Below are 21,833 nucleotides of genomic sequence, written 5' to 3' on the forward strand. Positions count from 1 at the left end.
CCCACATAGCGGAGAAAAGACAGGGCGGTCCCTGCACAGTGTGCGGGGACCACCCTGTCATCCGCCAGCTCAGCGGGGATCAACAGAGCGATCCCCGCTGAGCAAACGGAGCATACGGAGGTGGATCATTACTGACCTGGCCCGTGTGAAAGGGGCTTTACTCTGATCTGACTGTGAAACTTTCTGTAGATGATGGGCTAGATTGATAAAGACTTACGATGGCGTATCAGTAGATACGCCGTCGTAAGTCCGAATCCGCGCCGTCGTATCTTTAAGCGGTATGCTCAAATTGAGATACGCTTAAATGTTGCTAAGATACGACCGTCGTAGGTCTCCTACGCCGTCGTATCTTAGTTGCATATTTACGCTGGCCGCTAGGGGCGTGTACGTCGATTTACGCCGAGAATATGTAAATGGCGTAGATACGCCTATTCACGAACGTACGCTCGCCAGTCGCATGTAAGATACGCCGTTTACGTAAGGCGTTTTCAGGCGTAAAGATAAACCACCAAAAAGATGGCGCAGCCAATGTTAAGTATGGACGTCGGATCAGCGTTGAATATTCTACGTTTTACGTCGTTTGCGTAAGTCGTCCGTGAATGGGGCTGGGCGTAAGTTACGTTCACGTCAAAAGCATTGAGTATTTGCAACGTGATACTGAGCATGCGTACGGCGCTTCATTTACATGTATGGTAATGAATCGTGAATTCATTACCATACAACACGCCCCCTACCTGCCTATTTTGAATTAGGCGGGGGTTACGCCGGGCCATTTGCGCTACGCCGACGTAACTTAGGAGGCAAGTGCTTTGTGGATACAGTACTTGCCTCACTATCTTACGTCGGCGTAGTGCAAATGGGATGCGCTACGCCGGCAGAAAGATACGCCGCCGTACGTGAATCTAGCCCGATATTGTTATATTGGTGTAAACAATGAAGATCAAGGCATACTTTTTAGCCACTTCCACCTTTCTCAGGGATGGTTCAGGTGGAATTAGCTTGCTTTGGTTGTTGAAAGGGATTATTCAAATTTTTGAGGGGGTTGCCGTTGTCGAAGAGTGATGTATATCTATTCATCTGTATGTTAGTTGGTTTCTTTCAGTGCTTGTTAGCTAGCACCTGACCATCAATGTCCTCCATCCAATGGCAAATTGTTCTGGTCCATCTCTTGCAATCGGTGTCCATTGGTCTTTGTGTTAGAAAAATAATGAGAGGTAGTATGCTTTGAAATTTCCAGTAAACCCCAGATTAACATTTTTTTTCCTTTTTATTCTGCAGCATGGAACCCTTAATCGGTGTTCAAAATCCTAAAAACCCCACTGATGTCTTTAACTTTGTGAGCTTAGTTCTGACAGCACAGAAAGCAAGCACAGGTACAGTAACTGACATCCAGACACTTTGAGAGGAATTATACACAAGCAAAGCATCCTGTATATTTGCTTCCCCTTCATCACATTCATACGGTTGATTAAAGATGTAAACCCAAATTTTTTTTTTTTAATTAAGACTTGCCCCTTGTACAGTATAGGATTTCATGTCATCTGTGCCCAGTCTTGCCACGAAGAGTTAATCCAGCTACGAGCAATCCTCTTATCTTTTTTCAGTAAGATGAAAACTGACACACAGAGAAATAGGAGTCAGTTCTTCCCCCTTGCTGTGAGTGACAGGTGATTTACATATCTCATGCAGGAGCCTGAGAGAGGCATTCTGTGTACTTCAGATCCTCTCCTCCTTTCTTCTCCAGCTCTCCCAGGTTTGGCTGCTCCACACTGAGGCATGATTGGGCATGCTGAAGTCATGTGGTGACTTTTCTGGGTTTTGACTGGATGTTAGTGATCATAGCCGAAGCTCAGTGTAAGAAATACACAGGAGAAAATGCATATTGACAAGGGGAGTGTAGAGGTGGGACTCGGCTCTTCACATCGCTATACGGCTCCAGCGCACAGACTAGGAGCTGATTGCACAGGCGCCGTGAAGAGCCGAGTCCTATTTCGGCTATTTTCGGAACGCGTGACGCGCCATAGCCGGCCGTCAATCATGTTTCCCTCTTCATAGGAACGCCTACTCCCCGCGGGAGTCTAAAACTAAACTAATGGATTAAACTGTGAGTACAGCGAAAAAAATTAAAATAAAGGCATACTGTAGCTGACGCTAGTATGCTGGATGGCATGGTAGACAAAGAATTTTTTTTTTTTAGGGTGAACCCCCACTTTAAGGACTGCTGAATTGCAATATATAAAAGTTTATGTTTGGATTTAGATACTTTTCAAGGAGTCATCAGGCTTGCAGATCAGAAAGGTCAGATCAGAAAGGGAGATCACCGCATAACAGGTCAGCGGGACTGGGGGGGGGGGGGGGGTGAGGAGGGCATCCTGTGTACGTTCACCTTACAGATTTTTCTGTAAAGGTGAACTTACGCTTTAAAGTGTTACTAAACCCAGAAGCCCGCATTCACTATATCTGGTCTCTCACAGTACACAAAACATGGACATGCAATTATTTTAGTAAATATAAACTGCTAAATACCTTTTCTCTTCAACAGTTAGCGAAGTCTTGTGACTAATATCAGTGTCCAGCCATGCACTGATTAAAGCTTGCAGGAGGAGTTTCTGACTGACCCATGACCCTCTGTCTGGACAGTGCTGTTTGGCCCTGTGCTGCGCACATCTACTCTCCCAGGAGAAAAAAAATCTCTCTAGCAATACACACCAAACTGAGCATGTGCAGCCTTACTCCATAGACTCTCTGGGCCAGATTCACAAAGCAGATACGACGGCGTATCTCCTGATACGCCGTCGTATCTGTTGTTCTATCTATGCGACTGATTCATAGAATCAGTTACGCATAGATAGCCATAAGATCCGACAGGTGTAATTGTTTTACACTGTCGGATCTTAAGATGCAATACCGCGGCCGCCGCTGGGGGGAGTTTGCGTCGTAAACCAGCGTCGGGTATGCAAATTAGGAGTTACGGCGGATCCACAAAGGTTTTTTGCGTTCGCTACGTCGCTGCTAGTCTAGTTTCCCGTCGCAAAGTTACACTTTTTTTTTGGTGCCTTAACTTTAGTCAGCAAGTGTATTGCTGTCTAAAGTATGGCCGTCGTTCCCGCATCGAAATGTAAAAATCAACGTCGTTTGCGTAAGCCGTCCGGGAATACGGAATTACGCTACGCGCGTCGCCGTTCGAAAAAATGACGTCACGGCGCGCAAAGCACGGCGGGAGTTCGGAAACGGAGCATGCGTGGTAGGTCCGGCGCGGGAGCGCGCCTAATTTAAATGGCACACGCCCATTTAAATTGGCCCGCCTTACGCCGGCGTAGGTTTTCATCGCAAGTGCTTGGTGAATCAGGCACTTGCGGTGAGCAGGGTTGTCACCCTAGGACAGGAAGGTCTGATTTTTTTGCCTGGGTTCAAGTAGCTAAAACGTGACAATGTTGTCAACCCTTGATTATAATATGGTGGTTGGAGGATTTTTATATACCATGGTGTGACCTTTTTTTTTTTTTTAAACTTCAATAAAGTTTATTTAAATACCCCAGTTACACTACCTTTGGCCTTAAAGCGGGGGTTCACCCTATATTTTTTTTTTTCCTCTAGCATTAAATTCGGCATAGTAGCGCGAGCTACAGTATGCCGGTCTGTATTTTTTTATCCCCGTACTCACTGTTTTATCGTACATTGAAGATTCCGGGGAATGGGCGTTCCTATGGAGAGAGAAGGTGATTGACGGCCAGCCCTGGCACGTCACGCTTCTCCGGAAATAGCCGAAATAGGCTTGGCTCTTCACGGCGCCTGCGCATAGCCTGTGCGCAGGCGCCGTGAAGAGCCGAGACCTACTCCGGCTGTCGTCGGGGAGCGTGACGTGCCAGAGCCGGCCGTCAATCATCCTCCCTCTCCATAGGCACGCCCATTCCCCGCGGGAGTCGGAATCTTCAATGTACAATAGCACTGTGAGTACGGGGATAAAAAAATACAGACCGGCATACTGTAGCTCGCGCTACTATCCCGAATGTAATGCTAGACTGTTGTTAAGGAGGGTGAACCACCGCTTTAAGTAAAGCTACCTTTATAGGTTATGCCTGCCTCACTTTAGTATTGCTGTATGTCTTAGCTTCAAAGGACCCTGCCAAGCTCAGAAAGGTAAGGCGGTCACTGGGTTTTCTTCATAGAAATAGATGAGTCCCTATACTTGGGCCTATATACAGTACTCTTATTTTATTGTTTTAGGTGCTTATTAAGTAGATGAGGCCTTCTTTATTGCAATGCATAATCTGCACCCTATGGCTCTTAACAAAACAAATGTATGCTTAGGTTCTGCCTGCTTGGGTAACCTTGACACAAGATCATGGGTAGGCAAATACTGGGGACATTACGTGACATCAGGATCGTGGAGAGCTATCAAAGTCTTGCGCCCGGATTTCGATGTGGTGAGTTGTTTTGCTTCTGCCACATCCTGCCATGCTAATCGGATAACCTGGTTGTTTCACAGAGCTTTTACAGTGTTACTTAAATTTATACTTTGCCAACATACCAAACTGCACTTTACAAAACAACCGGAGCCATTCACATCAATCAGTTGTATGGCGCTGAAATTCTATGTATTTCGGAGGTGTTGGAGAGGTGAGGCTAAGACAAGGAGAGACAACAGGAGAAGAAAATATTGTGGGGGACACAGCTGTCTAGTTCAGGAAAATAAGCTGTGTAAGTGTGATGGTGTGTGGGGGCTGTGTAAGTGTGATTCAACGAGGACCCAAGGAAGCAGATTGAACGTAGGTGGGCAATCCATTATGGCACCCAAAATAGTTGCTATATAAAGGAGTTCAGCCCGTATAATGGTCAGGCACTTTAAGGCCTTGTACACACAATAGGGTAACCAGAGGACAACGGTCTGATGGACCGCTTACATCGGTCCAAACCGATCGTGTAGAAGGCCCATAGGTTATTTAACCTTAGGTTAAAAAAAAAGCCAACTTGCTTTAAAATTAACCTATGGATTCCTAACCGATGGGAAAAAAACGATCGTTCGTAGGCAAGTCCATCGGTTAAAAATCCACGCATGCTCAGAATCAAGTCGATGCATGCTTGGAAGCATTGAACTTCGTTTTTTTCAGCACGTCGTTGTGTTTTAGGTCACCGCGTTCTGACACGATCAGTTTTTTAACAGATGGTGTGTAGGTACGACGGACCATCAGTCAGTTTCATAGGTTAACCTAGGACAACGGTCCTTCAGACTGTTGTCCTCTGGTTAACCTATCGTGTGTATGAGGCCTAAGACATCACAACACTGTGCCAGAGGCTGTGTACCAACACAATGCAAGCAATGGCAAGTGTTCATTGGTCAGTGCTGGCCACGCGACCACACTGACCAGTGAGAATCCTTTTAAAGCCCATTTCTTCTGACAGATAAGTAGAGATTTGCAACGGTATTTGCAGCCACATAGCCAGTGTTAACCAAACTCGTCATTGCAAACAGTATGCTGCTATACAGCCTCCAATGCTGTCTGAAGCATTAAAGGGGTTGTAAAGGTTTATTTCCTAAATAGGTTCCTTTAAGCTAGTGCATTGTTGGTTCACTTACCTTTTTCTTTCGATTTCCCTTCTAAAAAATGTTTTTCTTTGTCTGAATTTCTCACTTCCTGTTCCTCCTCAGTAAGCTTGCCCCCATCATCCGAGCCGTTCTGGCTGGGGGTTAGTCAGCGTGCTCTCCCCCCTCCCTTGGGACTACATCACTGCGGGAGATGCTGTGAATGCACTAGCTTAAAGGAACCTATTTAGAAAAAAAAAAATTAACCTTTACAACCTCTTTAAAGCACCTGGTCATTATACTGGCTGAAGAGGACGGCAGAAGAATGCTGTCATAAGGTACATGTAATGAGCACTGGAGGGGTAGTCGAGGGTGTTGTGAATTGTTTACCTTTAAACTTTTTTGAAAAAGTGAACTAATCTATTCAGGTAGGTGACTGACAGATCATTTTAAGTATACCCTCCCAGAACAATATAATATCAAAATACATTTAGGTAGATTCAGTAAGAGTTAGGCCGACTTATCAGTAGATAAGCCGATCTAACTCAGAATCTACGCCGACTTATGTTTAAGTGTATGCTCAAACAGAGGTACGCTTAAACATATCTAAGCTACGACGGCTTGCGCCGTCCTATCTTAGATTGCAATATTTTGGATGGCCGCTAGGTGGCGCTTCCATTGCGGTCGGCGTAGAATATGTAAATGAGGAGATACGCCGATTCACGAACGTACGCCCGGCCGTTTGTGTAAGTCGTCCGTGAATCGGGATTTACGTAGTTTACGTCCACGTCAAAATCAATAGGCCCGTGCGGCGTACTTAGCCACAATGCACACTGGGGAATGTAGGCGCCCGGCGCATGCGCAGTTAAATAAAAACGTGAAAAACGTAAGGTCAAGCACAATTGGCATACAACACGCCCCCCTTACACACATTTGAATTAGGCGCCCTTACGCCTGCTGATTTAGGCTACGCTGCCGTAACTTAGCAGGTAAGTACATTGTGAATCATGTACTTGCCTAGCTAACTTACGGTGGCGTAGCTTAAATGCCTTAAGCTACGCCGCTGCAAAGTTGCGGCCATGTACCTGAATCTAGGAGGTAATTGAATCTAGATATCTTGAGCAATGAGGTGGGAACTGATCTGGAAATGATGAATTAATAAGTATTTTCTTTGTTTTATAGGCGTCGGGTGCAGATCTTTTGAGTGCTACCCAGCGGGCTGCTGCATCTGTTGAATCCAATGTCATTAATAACGTTACAGCTATATCAACTGTGGTGGACACCTTCAAAGGAAACATCACCTCTCTGTCTACCTACATGAAAACATTGCAGCAGTCTGTTTTAATAGTAAGGAACTAATTTTGAGTGAGCCAACTTATAGCAACATCAATGCAATTTACAGTGCAACTAAGTTCTGCTGCAAATGAAAAAGGACAGGCAAACCCTTAGAGCCCTTTCACACTGGTGCGTTTTTGCCGCGTTTTTGCGGTAAAAACAGCGCTATTAAAACGCTCCAAAAACGCCCCTCTCCATTGAAATGAATTAAAAACGCGGTAAAATTGCGGTAACATTTTGGTAAAATAGCAGTGTTTTACCGATATTTTAACGCTCCGCTATATGCGTTTCCAGTGTGAAAGGGGTCTTAGCCTGGCTTCACATCTGTGCATTGCAGTAAAATGTCACATTCCCGATGAAGCTTCAGACCTCTTTCACATTGAGGCGTGGAGCCGCGGTGACGGTATAGCCGCGCTATTTGTAGCACCGCTATACCGTCGTATTTACCGTGATATTCAGGCGCTAGCGGTGAGGTTTTAACCCCCGCTAGCGGCCGAAAAAGGGTTAATACCGCCCGCATTGCGGGCGGTATTACCGCGGTGTTACCGCGGTTTCCCATTGATTTCAATGGGAAGGCACGGTATAGGAGCGGTGAACACACCGCTCCTATACCGCAGTAAAGATGCGGCTAGCAAGACTTTTGGAGCGCTCCTGCTAGCACACTGCTTCAGTGTGAAAGCCTTCAGGCTTTCACATTGAACACTACAGGGCATGATTTTTCATGCGGTATAGCAGCGCTATTTTTAGCGCTGTACCGCATGAAAAACGCCTCAATGTGAAAGAGGCCTCAGTCTTGGTGACTTTTTTTTTATTTTTATATTATTCTTTACAATATAAGTAGAAAAAACATTATACAATATTGCCATTCGGTCATCAACAAAGACAGGATGGATCCAGTATGGGAGGCATTACAAAAAGTGGGGTAGGAAAATATAAGGGTGGTGTAAGGAATATGGAGCAAAGATTATTGAATGGTATCAATCTAAGAAAGTACACCAACTATATGTGGAGCAATATCAAAAAATAACAGTGGTTCTGCTGTCCTTGAGCCAACCGGCCCAATTTTTCTGAAATATGGAAGTTCTACCCAGCACTTGAGCAAAGATTCTCTGGAAGGAATTATGAGTATTTAAAAGGACCTTCTTTATCACTTATTGTGTTATCTCCAGGACAAGAATTGAGAAAAAATGTCCCAAATGGACCACAGACTTGGAAAAAAAAAATCTTAACCATACAAAACAAACAGTGAGGGCAACTAGTTTGCAAGGGACTTTAAAGAGTATCTGCATCAGTTTGTAATGACCATTCCTAAACAGGGACTTCGACACCATCTGTCACCCATTTGTAATGCCATTTAAACATTTTTGCTGATGATGATTTGACAAACAGATTACTCCTGCAGCCATGTAACTTGAACAATTCACACTCCATGGCAACGTAGAATGTAATAATGTAATTCTAACTGTGGGTTGATTTACTAAAACTGAAGAGTGCAAAACCTGGTGTCAGAGTGTTGGAGGGATATCCAGGGTGTAGAGGGGTCAGAGTGCTGGGGGGATATATGGGGTGTAGAGGGGTCAGAGTTCTGGGGGAATATCTGGGGTGTAGAGGGGTCAGAGTTCTGGGGGGATATATGGGGTGTAGAGGGGTCAGAGGGCTGGGGGGATATATGGGGTGTAGAGGGGTCAGAGGGCTGGGGGGATATCTGGGCTGTAGAGGGGTCAGAGTGCTGGGGGATATATGGGGTGTAGAGGGGTCAGAGTGCTGGGGGGATATCTGGGATGTAGAGGGGTCAGAGGGCTGGGGGGATATCTGGGGTGTAGAGGGGTCAGAGTGCTGGGGGGATATCTGGGGTGTAGAGGGGTCAGAGTGTTGGGGGGATATATGGGGTGTAGAGGGGTCAGAGTGCTGGGGGGATATCTGGGGTGTAGAGGGGTCAGAGTGCTGGGGGGATATCTGGGGTGTAGAGGGGTCAAAGTGCTGGGGGGATATCTGGGGTGTAGAGGGGTCAGAGTGCTGGGGGGATATATGGGGTGTAGAGGGGTCAGAGTGCTGGGGGGATATCTGGGGTGTAGAGGAGTCAGAGTGCTGGGGGGATATCTGGTGTGTAGAGGGGTCAGAGTGCTGGGGGGATATCTGGGATGTAGAGGGGTCAGAGTGCTGGGAGGATATTTGGGGTGTAGAGGGGTCAGAGTGCTGGGGGGATATCTGGGGTGTAGAGGGGTCAGAGTGCTGGGGGGATATTTGGGGTGTAGAGAGGTCAGAGTGCTGGGGGGATATCCAGGGTGTAGAGGGGTCAGAGTGTTGGAGGGATATCCAGGGTGTAGAGGGGTCAGAGTTCTGGGGGGATATATGGGGTGTAGAGGGGTCAGAGGGCTGGGGGGATATCTGGGGTGTAGAGGGGTCAGAGTGCTGGGGGGATATCTGGGGTGTAGAGGGGTCAGAGGGCTGGGGGGATATCTGGGCTGTAGAGGGGTCAGAGTGCTGGGGGATATATGGGGTGTAGAGGGGTCAGAGGGCTGGGGGGATATCTGGGATGTAGAGGGGTCAGAGGGCTGGGGGGATATCTGGGGTGTAGAGGGGTCAGAGTGCTGGGGGGATATCTGGGGTGTAGAGGGGTCAGAGTGTTGGGGGGATATATGGGGTGTAGAGGGGTCAGAGTGCTGGGGGGATATCTGGGGTGTAGAGGGGTCAGAGTGCTGGGGGGATATCTGGGGTGTAGAGGGGTCAAAGTGCTGGGGGGATATCTGGGGTGTAGAGGGGTCAGAGTGCTGGGGGGATATATGGGGTGTAGAGGGGTCAGAGTGCTGGGGGGATATCTGGGGTGTAGAGGAGTCAGAGTGCTGGGGGGATATCTGGGGTGTAGAGGAGTCAGAGTGCTGGGGGGATATCTGGTGTGTAGAGGGGTCAGAGTGCTGGGGGGATATCTGGGATGTAGAGGGGTCAGAGTGCTGGGAGGATATTTGGGGTGTAGAGGGGTCAGAGTGCTGGGGGGATATTTGGGGTGTAGAGGGGTCAGAGTGCTGGGGGGATATCTGGGGTGTAGAGGGGTCAGAGTGCTGGGGGGATATTTGGGGTGTAGAGGGGTCAGAGTGCTGGGGGGATATCTGGGGTGTAGAGGGGTCAGAGTGCTGGGGGGATATATGGGGTGTAGAGGGGTCAGAGTGCTGGGGGGATATCTGGGGTGTAAAGGGGTCAGACTGCTGGGGGGATATATGGGGTGTAGAGGGGTCAGAGTGCTGGGGGGATATATGGGGTGTATAGGGATATCTGGGGTGTAGAGGGGTCAGAGTGCTGGGGGGATATATGGGGTGTAGAGAGGTCAGAAGGCTGGAGGGATATCCAGGGTGTAAAGGGGTCAGAGTGCTGGGGGGATATCTGGGGTGTAGAGGGGTCAGAGTGTTGGGGGGATATCCAGGGTGTAGAGGGGTCAGAGTGCTGGGGGGATATCCAGGGTGTAGAGGGGTCAGAGTGCTGGGGGGATATCTGGGGTGTAGAGGGATCAGAGTGCTGGGGGGATATCTGGGATGTAGAGGGGTCAGAGTGCTGGGGGGATATCTGGGGTGTAGAGGGGTCAGAGTGCTGGGGGGATATCTGGGGTGTAGAGGGGTCAGAGTTCTGGGGGGATATCTGGGGTGTAGAGGGGTCAGAGTTCTGGGGAGGCATCAATCTAGCAGATATATTATATGCACAGGACAGCTTTGTCAGTATGTAGTATTTCCTCTCTGTTTCTTTGCTGTACAGAATGATTGTTCATGTAGTTAATGCGGAGCTCCACCCAAAAGGTGGAAGGCACCCACTTGTCTGCCTCCTACCTATTTGATGTCTGTTTACCTGCATTGCCTCCATTGTAGGGGCCCCAGAGCATTACTTTGCCCAGGGGCCCATGATGCTATTAAGACGGCCCTGGTTATGACATCTTGGACTTTCCCCAGGAACTTATCTAGGAAGGTTATGTATGTATGCAAAGTGCTAAAAGAGTTTTCTACAGGGTTTGCTGATCTCATGATAAAATTTTTACTTCATTGTCTTTGAGGACCCAACTCTGCTATCAAACAATAAAGTGAAAGAAGCTTTGCTGGGAGCCGCTTCAAAGAATATTTTCACCAAATTTGATACCTTATCTGCGTCAGAAGTCCAAAACTCATTGACTGGTATCTCTTTCCTCCTACTGTCCATCGATGCAAGCATTTTAGATGACATACCTTACACCATTGGCTGTCCACAGTTCCAGGCCTTGTAAGTAATCTTTCAAGATCATTGGTCATTTACAGCTGATTTTAGCTTGCAATTCGGCAGACTTGAGCATAGCTTGTGATAACAGAGCCATGTCATTAGTGGTGGATAATTTGTACCACAGACCTTGTTTTTTTTATTCTAGTTTATATGGATCATGAGTAAGGGTTAGTGTACATAGACATATGTGACGTGTGTCTAACATGCTTGTAAACCATTTCTGCAAGATTTTAGATGCAGTGTTTTAATTTTTAATTGGATCCTATGCAGCGATGTACTCTTTGAAATTGACTCATATGATGATGGCAGATAATATCTAATTATTGTTTTCAAGTTTTCTGAGTGCGCATTCTATTGTGTCTGATCTTAATACATAGGCAGCAATCACTGATCACCTTTTGAGAAAAATTCTAAAGACTTGAGCTGAAACGGAGTTACTATAAACAGGATAGAATTGCCTAACCTGAATCTTTTCATCCCCATGGACCCTCTTGCAGTGGCGTATCTAGGGTATGGCAGCCATGGCAAGTGCCATGGGCGCCATATGAAGGGAGAGCTGTTGAGTGCCTGGGCAGCAAGGCACTTCCCAGGGTCTGAGGGTCTCTTCTTCCCTCCTCCTGAGCATAGGCAGGATCTCCTATTCAGCACCTTTGCTAATGGACAATGGCAGCGCTATCCCTGCTGCGTTCAGCCACAGCCTCCCCTGTTCTCCCAGGCTCTCCCATTCCATCTGGTCGGATTGGCAGCGCACAAAGAAGAAGGAGGAACATCAGTTTCTCTCTCTCCTCTGTGAAAACTGAGGCCTTAAGTGATGAAGAGTTCATCACTTCCAGTATCGGTTCTGCATTTACCTGGCTGGTATCAGCTAAGAAAGCAGCCAATATGCCTTGGAGGGCAGAGGAGGGATCAGGGGTCTAATAAACCCCAGATTTCTCCATACAGAGGATAGGTCACTACACAAGGTATCACAAGGGATGATAAATATCACTAGTTTTGTTAGCTGTTTTTTTTTTTTTTTTTTAAGGTTATCTGAAAGATGGGTTTTAAATGTTTCGACAGGGGTGCAGTTTCAGTGCTTGCCATAGGCGCTATTTTTACTAGATACGCCTCTGCCCTCTTGCAGTCTGGGGTTCCAGGCAGCTTCCTGGTTTACCCTCATTTTATTCTGCCACTGCATGTAGGGGACATGAACTGAGCAACAACAATCACGTATGAACGTATGAAACATTAGTTACACTGAATCCTTTTTTTTACAATGCTGCGTCTTTTGTTTTGCAGTGTCTCTGTCATGAATTCGGTGTTCTCAAGTCTCACAGATCCAAAAAAGAAGGACGTAGCAAACTTCATTAGGGGTTTCTTAAATTATAAAGTAAACAATAGAGGTAAGCGTAAAGAGGGGACACTTATTGTTTTTTTTCTTCTTTAGAACCAAATGAGATCTGTGTTTTTGAGGTTGGGGGAATAATTTCTACCAAAAAAATATGAAGCCCCTGTCTTAGGACTTCAAGATTGGCAGGAGCAATGTGGACTTTTAGAAAATCCAATTGGAGATACTATTGTTAGGGCATAAGAGCATAAACGGAAAAAAAAAAAAAAAAAACATTTACAATAGATTTCTGCAAAACATCTACATTTCCCCATGTTTTAGCCTTTAAAATGCTGTAAGTACAGAAACATTTATGTTGATTGGTTAGAAATCCAGGGTGCTCCTATCTTCCTGTGGTGATATGAAAACATAGTGCCTTTGCTGCCCAAAAACCCCACCGGCATTATCAGCCCTGCCTGCTGGACTACAGATCTTGGCTTATCCCCCATTCCTCTTTGTCCTCTCTACATGCATACATTCATTTAACTGCCAGAAAAACAGTGGTGGTGGCTTGACTCCCAAAAGCTTAAACACTTTGGGGCAGATCCACAAAGAGAGTACGCCGGCGTATCTACTAATACGCCGGCATACTTTCAAATTTCTCGCGTCGTATCTTTGTTTTGAATCCTCAAAACAAGATACAACGGCATCTGGGTTAGATCCGACAGGCGTACGCCTTTGGATCTTTGATGCAATTCTTTGGCGTCCGCTGGGTGGCGTTCCCGTAATTTTTTCCGCGTCAAGTATGCAAATTAGCTATTTACGACGATCCACGAACGTACGAGCGGCCGTCGCATTCTTTTACGTCGTCTCTAGTCGGCTTTTTTCAGCGTATAGTTAAAGCTGCTATCTGGTGGCGTACGCAATGTTAAGTATGGCCGTCGTTCCCGCGTATAATTAAAAAAAAAAAAAATTGTTTGCCTAAGTCGTCCGTGAATCGGGCTGGACGTAATTTACGTCCACGTCAAAACAATGACGTCCTTGCGACGTCATTTAGCGCAATGGACGGCGGGAAATTTAGGGACGGCGCATGCGCAATTCGTTCGGCGCGGGGACGCGCTTCATTTAAATGAAACACGCCCCCTACTCGCCGCATTTGAATTGCGCGCCATTACGCCACAAGAGATAGACTATGCCGCCGTAACTTACGGCACAAATTCTTTGTGGATTCGAAGCTTCAAATAGTAAGTTACAGTGGCGTAGCGTATCTCCCATACGCTGCGCCCATGCAATTCTACGAGGATCTGCCCCTTTATGTACAGAAAGGGCTCTTCCGAGATGTAGTTCTGGGTGCAAGCCAGAAAATGACCTCCCTGCAGCGCTACCCCTGCAGGAATTTTACAGGCTTGATGATGATATCACAGGTCGTAATAAAAGCTGTTTTTTGTCAGACAGTGCAGCCATGAGGATGACTGTATTTCCTCTCTTATGCCGCGTACACACCATCGTTTTCTGCGATGGAAAAAAACGTCATTTTCAAAAACGTCAATTTAATTGACCGTGTGTGGGCAAAAACGTCGTTTTCTGTCTTCTAAAAAACGACAGAAAAAAATTGAAGCATGCTTCAATTTTATGTGTCGTTTTTGGCCGACGTCGTTTTCTGTGTTCTAAACATTGACCGTGTGTACGTAAAAACGTCGATTTAAGCCCGCGCATGCTCAGAAGCAAGTTAGGAGACGGCAGCGCTCATTCATGTAAAACGACTGTTCAGAATGGAATCAGCACATTCGTTAAGGTGTTTTTCAGCTTATAGACAAGAAAAGAAAGCGCTTCTTTAACCCCTGCTTTTAACTGCTACCCAGAAATGGACGTTTGTTGCGGCTGATCTTGTTGCATAGTTATGACAAGCTTTTAATTAGTTTCTTTCTTGTTTGATAATGTTTATGTTTGTGTTCTGTTATTTAGTTGTATCTTCCATCTTAAACATTTTAAATATATATATTGGTCCACCTTTTATTTATTTTTAAAATTTTGGTCACCAATTTGATTAGTAATCTCTATTTGGTTTTTATTTAGGAGTGTGTGAAGTGTCTGCAACAACCTAATTTTTTAGTTTACTCACCCACAAGCATGTTTTTTTACCTTGTTAATGTTTGCATAATTTTTTTTTTAATGGGTCTGCCCACTCAATACTGATCTCTCAAATCTACAATAAAGAAACATGTTGAAATTTGGCTGAAAAATTAATTTTTATTTTAGTCTTCATAAAAATTTTGAAAAAAAAAAAGTGGCAACCCAAAAACACAACATAATAAAAACAAAGATGCCAGGGTAGGCAGCACTTTAGAGCATGCTTGTTTTTTTCTGAAAACAAGGGTCCCCGAAGCCACAAATACAGCCTGTGAGTCCACATAAAAATTCCATCAGGGGCACCGTATTATTTCTTCGCCCTTTTCTTCCCAGCAGCCTTCCCTGCAGTCTTCCCTGCAGCCTTCCCGGTAGCCCGAGTCCTTGGGGGCTGGGTTCCTGGAGGAGATGAGGTGGCAGGAGCCATAGCAGCCTCATGAGGTGGAGAAGCAGGAGCAGGTGGAGGAGCAGGAGCAGGTGCAGGAGCAGGAGCAGGAGCAGGAGCAGGAGGAGCAGCAAGGACAGGAGGAGCAATCCGCACAATGTGGGTGTCGTCATCGAGCTGCCCCAGGGATGCCATGGTTATGGCTTCGAACATGAGGAGTTCGCAGCGCACACGCTGGCTCTGCTCCAGATTGTACAGCTTTGCTGCAATGAGCGCTGCGAACCCCTCAACTTCACTGGGTGGCTCTCGGATGGCTGCAGTAGCTTGGCGAAGCAGGCCCTGGGTCTCCTCCTCCATCTGTCGCATACTCCTGAGCCGTTTATTTGGATTGCGGAATGGAGGGATCCGGGAGATGGTATCCCGCCGGCGTGCCTCCTGGGTCCCACTGGGGCCTGCCACCTCCTGGCTCCCAGTGGGCTCTGCCACCTCCTGCCTTGCAGTTGGCCCTGGCTCCTCCTGGCTCCCTGTGGGCCCTGTCTCTTCCTGGCTCCCTGTTGGCCCTGGCTGTTCCTGGCTTGGGTCTGCCTGTGTATGAAAAAAAGGAACATATGTTATTTGTGTTTGTCATTAATCACACACATTTTTACAATCATGAGTGATGCAAATTGAATGTCAATATATATTACACACAGGGTCGCCATCCTTAATTATGTGGCCCCTTAAACACCTTCAGACATGGTCCCCCTGGAATTATGTGGGTTGTTGCATGCCTAATTTAGTAAATAAGTGGCCTTTTCCCCAAAAAGTAATTTAATCAATTTAGTGTCAACTAGATAGTACTAAAAAAGGGTGTCTTCCATCTGGGACCCCTTGCAGGTGTATTGCGTTACTCCCCCCCTACTGGCCTATCTGAAAATGCCACCCACTCCTTCATCAACATTATTAATTTGCCCATTTTGACCCCATCATGTTTTCCCACTACTGACTATTGATCCTATCCCTAAACTTACGAGATTCACATAGAATTTAGAACAATAGTAACATACATTTACCATTATTACTATACTTGTCATATACTAACTAAATTCAAACAAAAAACACATACCATTCTCCACGGCTCACAATTGGGGTCCTCCAGGAACTCTTCCTCTTCCTCCGAGCTTGTCTGCTCTTGTCTGCAGGGAAGACTGGAGGATTGGCTGCTGGGAAGCTGGGAGCTACCTCTTGGGGGAAGGGTAGACATGGATGTCCTGGTCTCAATGTGGTCGTCCAGGAACTGCAGCTGACTATAGTACCACAGGGTTGGTTTGTATATGGAGTCAGCTGCAGCCCCAGACCTCATTGAGGCCAGGACTTGGACCCGTTGGGCCCTGTAGGTGCCCCTGATGGAATTGATTTTATTTTTCACAGTGGCTGTTGTGGCGTTGGGGACCCTTGTTTTCACAAAAACAAGCATGCTCTGTCTAGCTTTCTCCCTGGCATCTTTGTTTTTATTTAGTGTGCTTTTGGTTTGCCACAGAACTGGATGTTCCTTCCATTTTTGGATGAAGTCTGTGAGGAAGTCCGCATCCTTGAAGGCATCCATTCTTTCTGCACATGAAACAGAAGCCAAAACATAATGTAATTAAAGGCACTAGCTTACTTCCCCTAACTAGCCCACAAACTCATTCCCTATTCACTATAATAAAGTCGGAATTAAAAACTTACGTCTCGTCGTTATTAGGAAAGATCGGGAATTACGACTTCTTCCACAGACTATGCAGGCCGTTTCCAAACACGTCCCATCCCTTTTACACTACGCACGCATGACGCTCCGCACGACACCCCGCCCCTGACGTTCGGTATCGTCCTTTCCACGCCCCTTCTCTGTCGTTTGGTGAGGGAGAAAAGATGGACAACATGGAGGTGTATTCCAGCTCAAGCCAGGAGGCAGGCCAGGCCCAACCACGCCGCAGATTCCGCTGCAGAGCCTCCAACATGTCATTTAATGAAATGGTGGAGATGGTCACCATATTGAGGAGGGAGGACTATGATGCCAAGCATGGCCCCTACATGCATCCCAATAAAGTAAAAGCACAAATTATGGAGAAGGTCATCCGTAGGCTCCAGCGGAAGTTTGGGAAAACCAGGAGCAGAGAGCACCTGCGCAAAAGGTGGTCGGATTTGAAAAAAAGGGAACCCCACCAACTTTACCGAATTAATAAGGTGATTCGAAGAAGAAGTAAGTTTTTTCCATGTGTATTTAATTATTTTTGTGTGTTCTTTGTGCCATTTTTTTTTTTGTGCCAGGTTGACCATAAAATGAATATTATGAATGTGGACGCATGATGCAGTCGTCGTAGTCGTCGTTCATTCGGTGACTTTCAATAATCCAATACCATATTAACGAGAAATGGCATCATGCCTAGTTGGCATGTGCAAAGGGGAGTTGAAGCACTGTATCTGAACAAAAATCGTAAATTGAGGAATTGTGGGCGAATGAACGACGACTCCTATGACCAATTAGTCGACACAAATATGAAAGTTGTGACATTTTTGGGGCTTAAAAAAAAGGTGTATTCAATTCTGGAATAGATGGAAATGTGTTTCACCTTATTTTAGAAGAAACGTAAATACCTTGAGATTCACAAAAAGGAGCGTTTGCTACTCCTTTTTTTATTGAACATGTGTACTCAGTAGCACAATTGTTTGTCACAATCACAACCTATGTTGGGTCACACACAGGGGTGAGCAGATCCAGGGGAGACTTGTTTAGCTTACATATCTAAACGTAAAAATTGTGTTAACTGATTTGAGATTACTTTGTGAATGGATTAAATATTGGTCTATTTTATTGATAATTGTTTAAAAATCAACAATAGTGACCTTTTGTTTAGCATTTATTAATTTTTGGGTGTCATTTCAGGCCGCTCGTAATGGTTGAACCTCATGTTTTCCCTTTCTTCAATCTTGTAGGGCACAATGAAGCACAAAGGCAGGAGGCACAAGCCAATCAAGCCACACCCCCGAGGGATGTAGAGGAAGAGGAACCTGCCTCAACATCCGGTAAAGTAACATCTACCACATTTTCTGTGAATATAGATATAGGCATACAATCTTTTAACACATGTTTTGGTTCCACATTTCAGGAGGAAATCGGGCTGGTCAGGGACTGGACACGTATAGTGCCCAGCTCCTCATCGGCGAGGTTCTCACCTGCAGGGCCCAAGTTGAGGACATACGTCTGGCCTGCCGTGAAATACGTCACAAAGCAAAGACGCTGGAACGGCAGCTTAAAAATTTTATTAATGTTTTGGGGAGGGTTTAATTTTTTGTGTATTTTCTTTTTTCCTTGAATTAAAAAAAAAAAAAAAAAAAATATATTTTGTAATAATCAAAAAAGACCAAAAAAATAAATAAAATATATTATATTTTGTAATAATCAAAAAAGACCAAAAAAAAAAAAAAAATATATATTTTGTAATAATCAAAAAAGACCAAAAAAATAAATAAAATATATTATATTTTGTAATAATCAAAAAAAACCAAAAAAATAAAAAAAAAATTATATTTTGTAATAATCAAAAAAGACCAAAAAAAGAAAAAATTTTTTTTATATTTTCTAATAATCAAAAAAGACCAAAAAAATAAATAAAATATATTATATTTTGTAATAATCAAAAAAGACCAAAAAAAATAAAAAAAAAATTATATTTTGTAATAATCAAAAAAGACCAAAAAAATAAAAAAAATTTTTTATATTTTCTAATAATCAAAAAAGACCAAAAAAATAAAAATATTGATTTGTTGTACTAATCAAAAGTAAAAAAGTAACAAATAAATAACATTTTGGACTCCAAACAATTTGTGTGTAGTTATTGGTATCAATGCAGACTCATTCAATTACTCAGGCATATTTGTAGAGTTATTAAGATTTAACACTCATGGGAATTTATTACATCCCAAACACATGGCTGGATGAGAACCTACGAAAAATAAACATTACCCCCCAAAACTTACAAATAACTAAAATCAAACAAATAAACACTGTTTCATCAAACAAAAAGAAAATTTATTTTTTTAATCAAGATCAGGCATTGCAATGGCCCCCCTCCCCATAAAATAGTCCACATAGGATTGACGCACTGCACGTGCGGTTTGGGGGGCCAAGCCTCTATGGCTAGCCTGATGTCCCGGCTCCGGAGCCACAAGATCAGCCTCATCAGGCAATACCGTCAGGTACGTTTGAGAATTTCTTTTCAAAAAATTGTGCAAAATGCAACAAGATAGTATAATATAATTCCACTTGTATTCCGCCATGTTTATTGCTGTTAAAAACAATCTGAATCGGCTGGCCATGATTCCAAAGGCATTCTCTACCACACGTCTTGCTCTGGCCAGCCGATAATTAAAAACCCTCCTCTCATGGGTGAGGGTGCGTACGGGAAATGGCCTCATGAGGTGGGGACCCAAACCAAAAGCCTCATCTGCTACAAACACGAAGGGCAGACCCTCTTCGTTCTCCTCCGCAGGTGGCAATCCTAGGTCCTCCAACCGAAGCCGTTGTGCGAACTCCGTCTCCGCAAAGACACCGCCGTCCGACATCCGGCCATTTTTCCCAACATCCACGTACAAAAACTCGTAATTTGCTGAGACCACCGCCATCAAAACAACGCTGTGGAACCCCTTGTAATTGAAGAAATGGGATCCACTATGGGGTGGGGGCACAATGCGGATGTGCTTGCCATCAATGGCTCCTCCACAGTTCGGAAAGTTCCAACGCTGGGAGAAGTCCGCTGCCACAGTCTGCCATTCCTGTGGCGTGGTGGGGAACTGGATAGAAAGAAAAAATAAAAAACATTAGAACAAAGATTTTAAACAGAATATAGCTAAAATTACAAGGGATCCCACCAACAATTCAACAAAAAAGGTTAGTATTAAAAAAAAAAATTGTGAACAATTAAGCATATTAATCACCCCCCCTCTGATGTTGAAAAAATATATTTAGGGGGAGTGGGGCTCAAGATGAGATGAGAAACAACCCCCCAAAAAATATCTAAATAAGAAAAATAATTATTAGTATGTATTTCAAAAATCTAGGGGGGGGGGTTTGGACAATGGAGGCCACAAATAAACGGGGATATAGGGACACACAAAATGCAGCACTACAATGGAGGCCACAAATAAACGGGGATATAGGGACACACAAAATGCAGCACTACAATGGAGGCCACAAATAAACGGGGATATAGGGACACACAAAATGCAGCACTACAATGGAGGCCACAAATAAACGGGAATATAGGGACTATGCTAGGTGGGTTTGCCCACAACATAGAATGATGGACAGGTTGGCTAAATTAAAGAAACATGTAGGGCTTTACTAATTGTGTAGAACAGCATACATAGAGACAAAGTGAGCATTCTGAGCATATTAGAATTTTTTTTTTTTTTTTTTTTTTTTGGGAATTAGTTTGACCATTGAAAGAACACCACTTACCTTAACATAGTCCTCCTGAAGAACCTGAATGATGGCCGAACAGGTCTCAGGGATTATGAGGCCCAGAGCCTGGGGGGAGATGCCCGTCGAGAACTTCAAGTCCTGCAGACTTCTCCCTGTTGCAAGGTAGCGCAACGTAGCAACTAGCCTCTGCTCAGCAGTGATGGCTTCCCGCATAACGGTGTCCTGCCTGGTGATATATGGCGACACCAAAGCCAAAAGCTGCTGAAATACGGGGTCAGACATCCTAAGAAAATTCCTGAAATCATCAGGGTTATTTTCTCGGATCTCCCGCAGCAGAGGCATATGAGAGAACTGGTCCCTGCGTAGCAACCAGTTCTTGGTCCACAACCTCCTCCTCACCCTGTTCATGGACCGTCGCTGGGATGCAGCACACATCCTAACAACAAGCACAGCACGATCTCGGCGACGAGTTCGTACCCGCAACATGGCTAGAAAACGGTCGTCAAATCAGATCAGACTAAAAATTACGCCCTGAAGTAAAGAATGGCCTTTGAAGAACGACCTGCTAAACAGCACCGTGCACACCAAACGTAATGCCTAAACAAATACGTCCTTAGTACAAGCACTGTATCACAGATCCGACAACAAATAGACAAACTGTACGACAGAAAACGAAATTTAAAGCACAGTCACTGAAAATCACGAATCGTATCTCACCAAACTTTTACTAACACGCAGCAACACGATATCAGCAAAAGAGGCCGTCTTCCGCATGGAAACGACCCTTTATAGTGACGTCGTGCGTGATTGACGGAACTGCGCTGTGCTAGAGCGTTGTGAAAAAGCGATGGTGTGTATGCTACGTCGTTGTTCAAATTGAAGTTTGAAAAATGACGTTTTTTTAAAGCACATAAAGCGTCGCATTTTTCCATCGCAGAAAACGATGGTGTGTACGCGGCATTAGAGTTTAGTTATATAGTGGTGTCACTTTCTCACCCTCAACCTGCCGATTGGACAGTGAAGGAGTACAAAAAACTCATCAACTCATCAATTTGCTCTGTTATCCTTTTTTTTGGGGGGTCTCTCTGCTCTGAGTCATTCCAGACTCTTAACTGTAATGCCTCGTACACACGACCTCGTACACTAGACCAGTTTTCCATGACCGCTTTTGGCCGGGAAAACTGTCCGTGTGTATGCTCCATGGCAGTTTTCCCGACGGGAAAACTGCCACGAATCGCGGCAGGAAAAATGAGAACACGATTCCCGGCGATCTTTTTCCCGGCAGTTTCCCTATGGGAAACACTGTGGTGTAGCATGCACACGTCCGGAATTCCCGGCCAAAGCTCTCATCGCAGTTTTCCCGACAGGAAAACCTCTAAACCATAAGCATTATTTTATATTTACTTGACTAAAAAGTCAAGTACCTAAAAAACGAGTTTTACTGTGAATATATGCAAGGAAAGAAAGTAAATAACAT

General features: G+C 45.0%; 1 protein-coding gene across 1 annotated transcript in view; it reads left to right on the forward strand.

Moving 5' to 3' along the window:
- LOC120943252 overlaps positions 1-21,833 on the forward strand; it is a 96,177-nt gene that overhangs the window by 73,613 nt on the left and 731 nt on the right. The window contains exons 26-30 of the mRNA XM_040356455.1: positions 1,279-1,373; positions 4,312-4,427; positions 6,707-6,871; positions 10,896-11,098; positions 12,374-12,477. Coding sequence (XP_040212389.1) covers positions 1,279-1,373; positions 4,312-4,427; positions 6,707-6,871; positions 10,896-11,098; positions 12,374-12,477 — 683 coding nt within the window. The remainder of the gene's footprint in view (positions 1-1,278; positions 1,374-4,311; positions 4,428-6,706; positions 6,872-10,895; positions 11,099-12,373; positions 12,478-21,833) is intronic.

This window comes from Rana temporaria, chromosome 6, assembly GCF_905171775.1.
Source record: "Rana temporaria chromosome 6, aRanTem1.1, whole genome shotgun sequence".
Taxonomy (NCBI): Eukaryota; Metazoa; Chordata; class Amphibia; order Anura; family Ranidae; genus Rana; species Rana temporaria.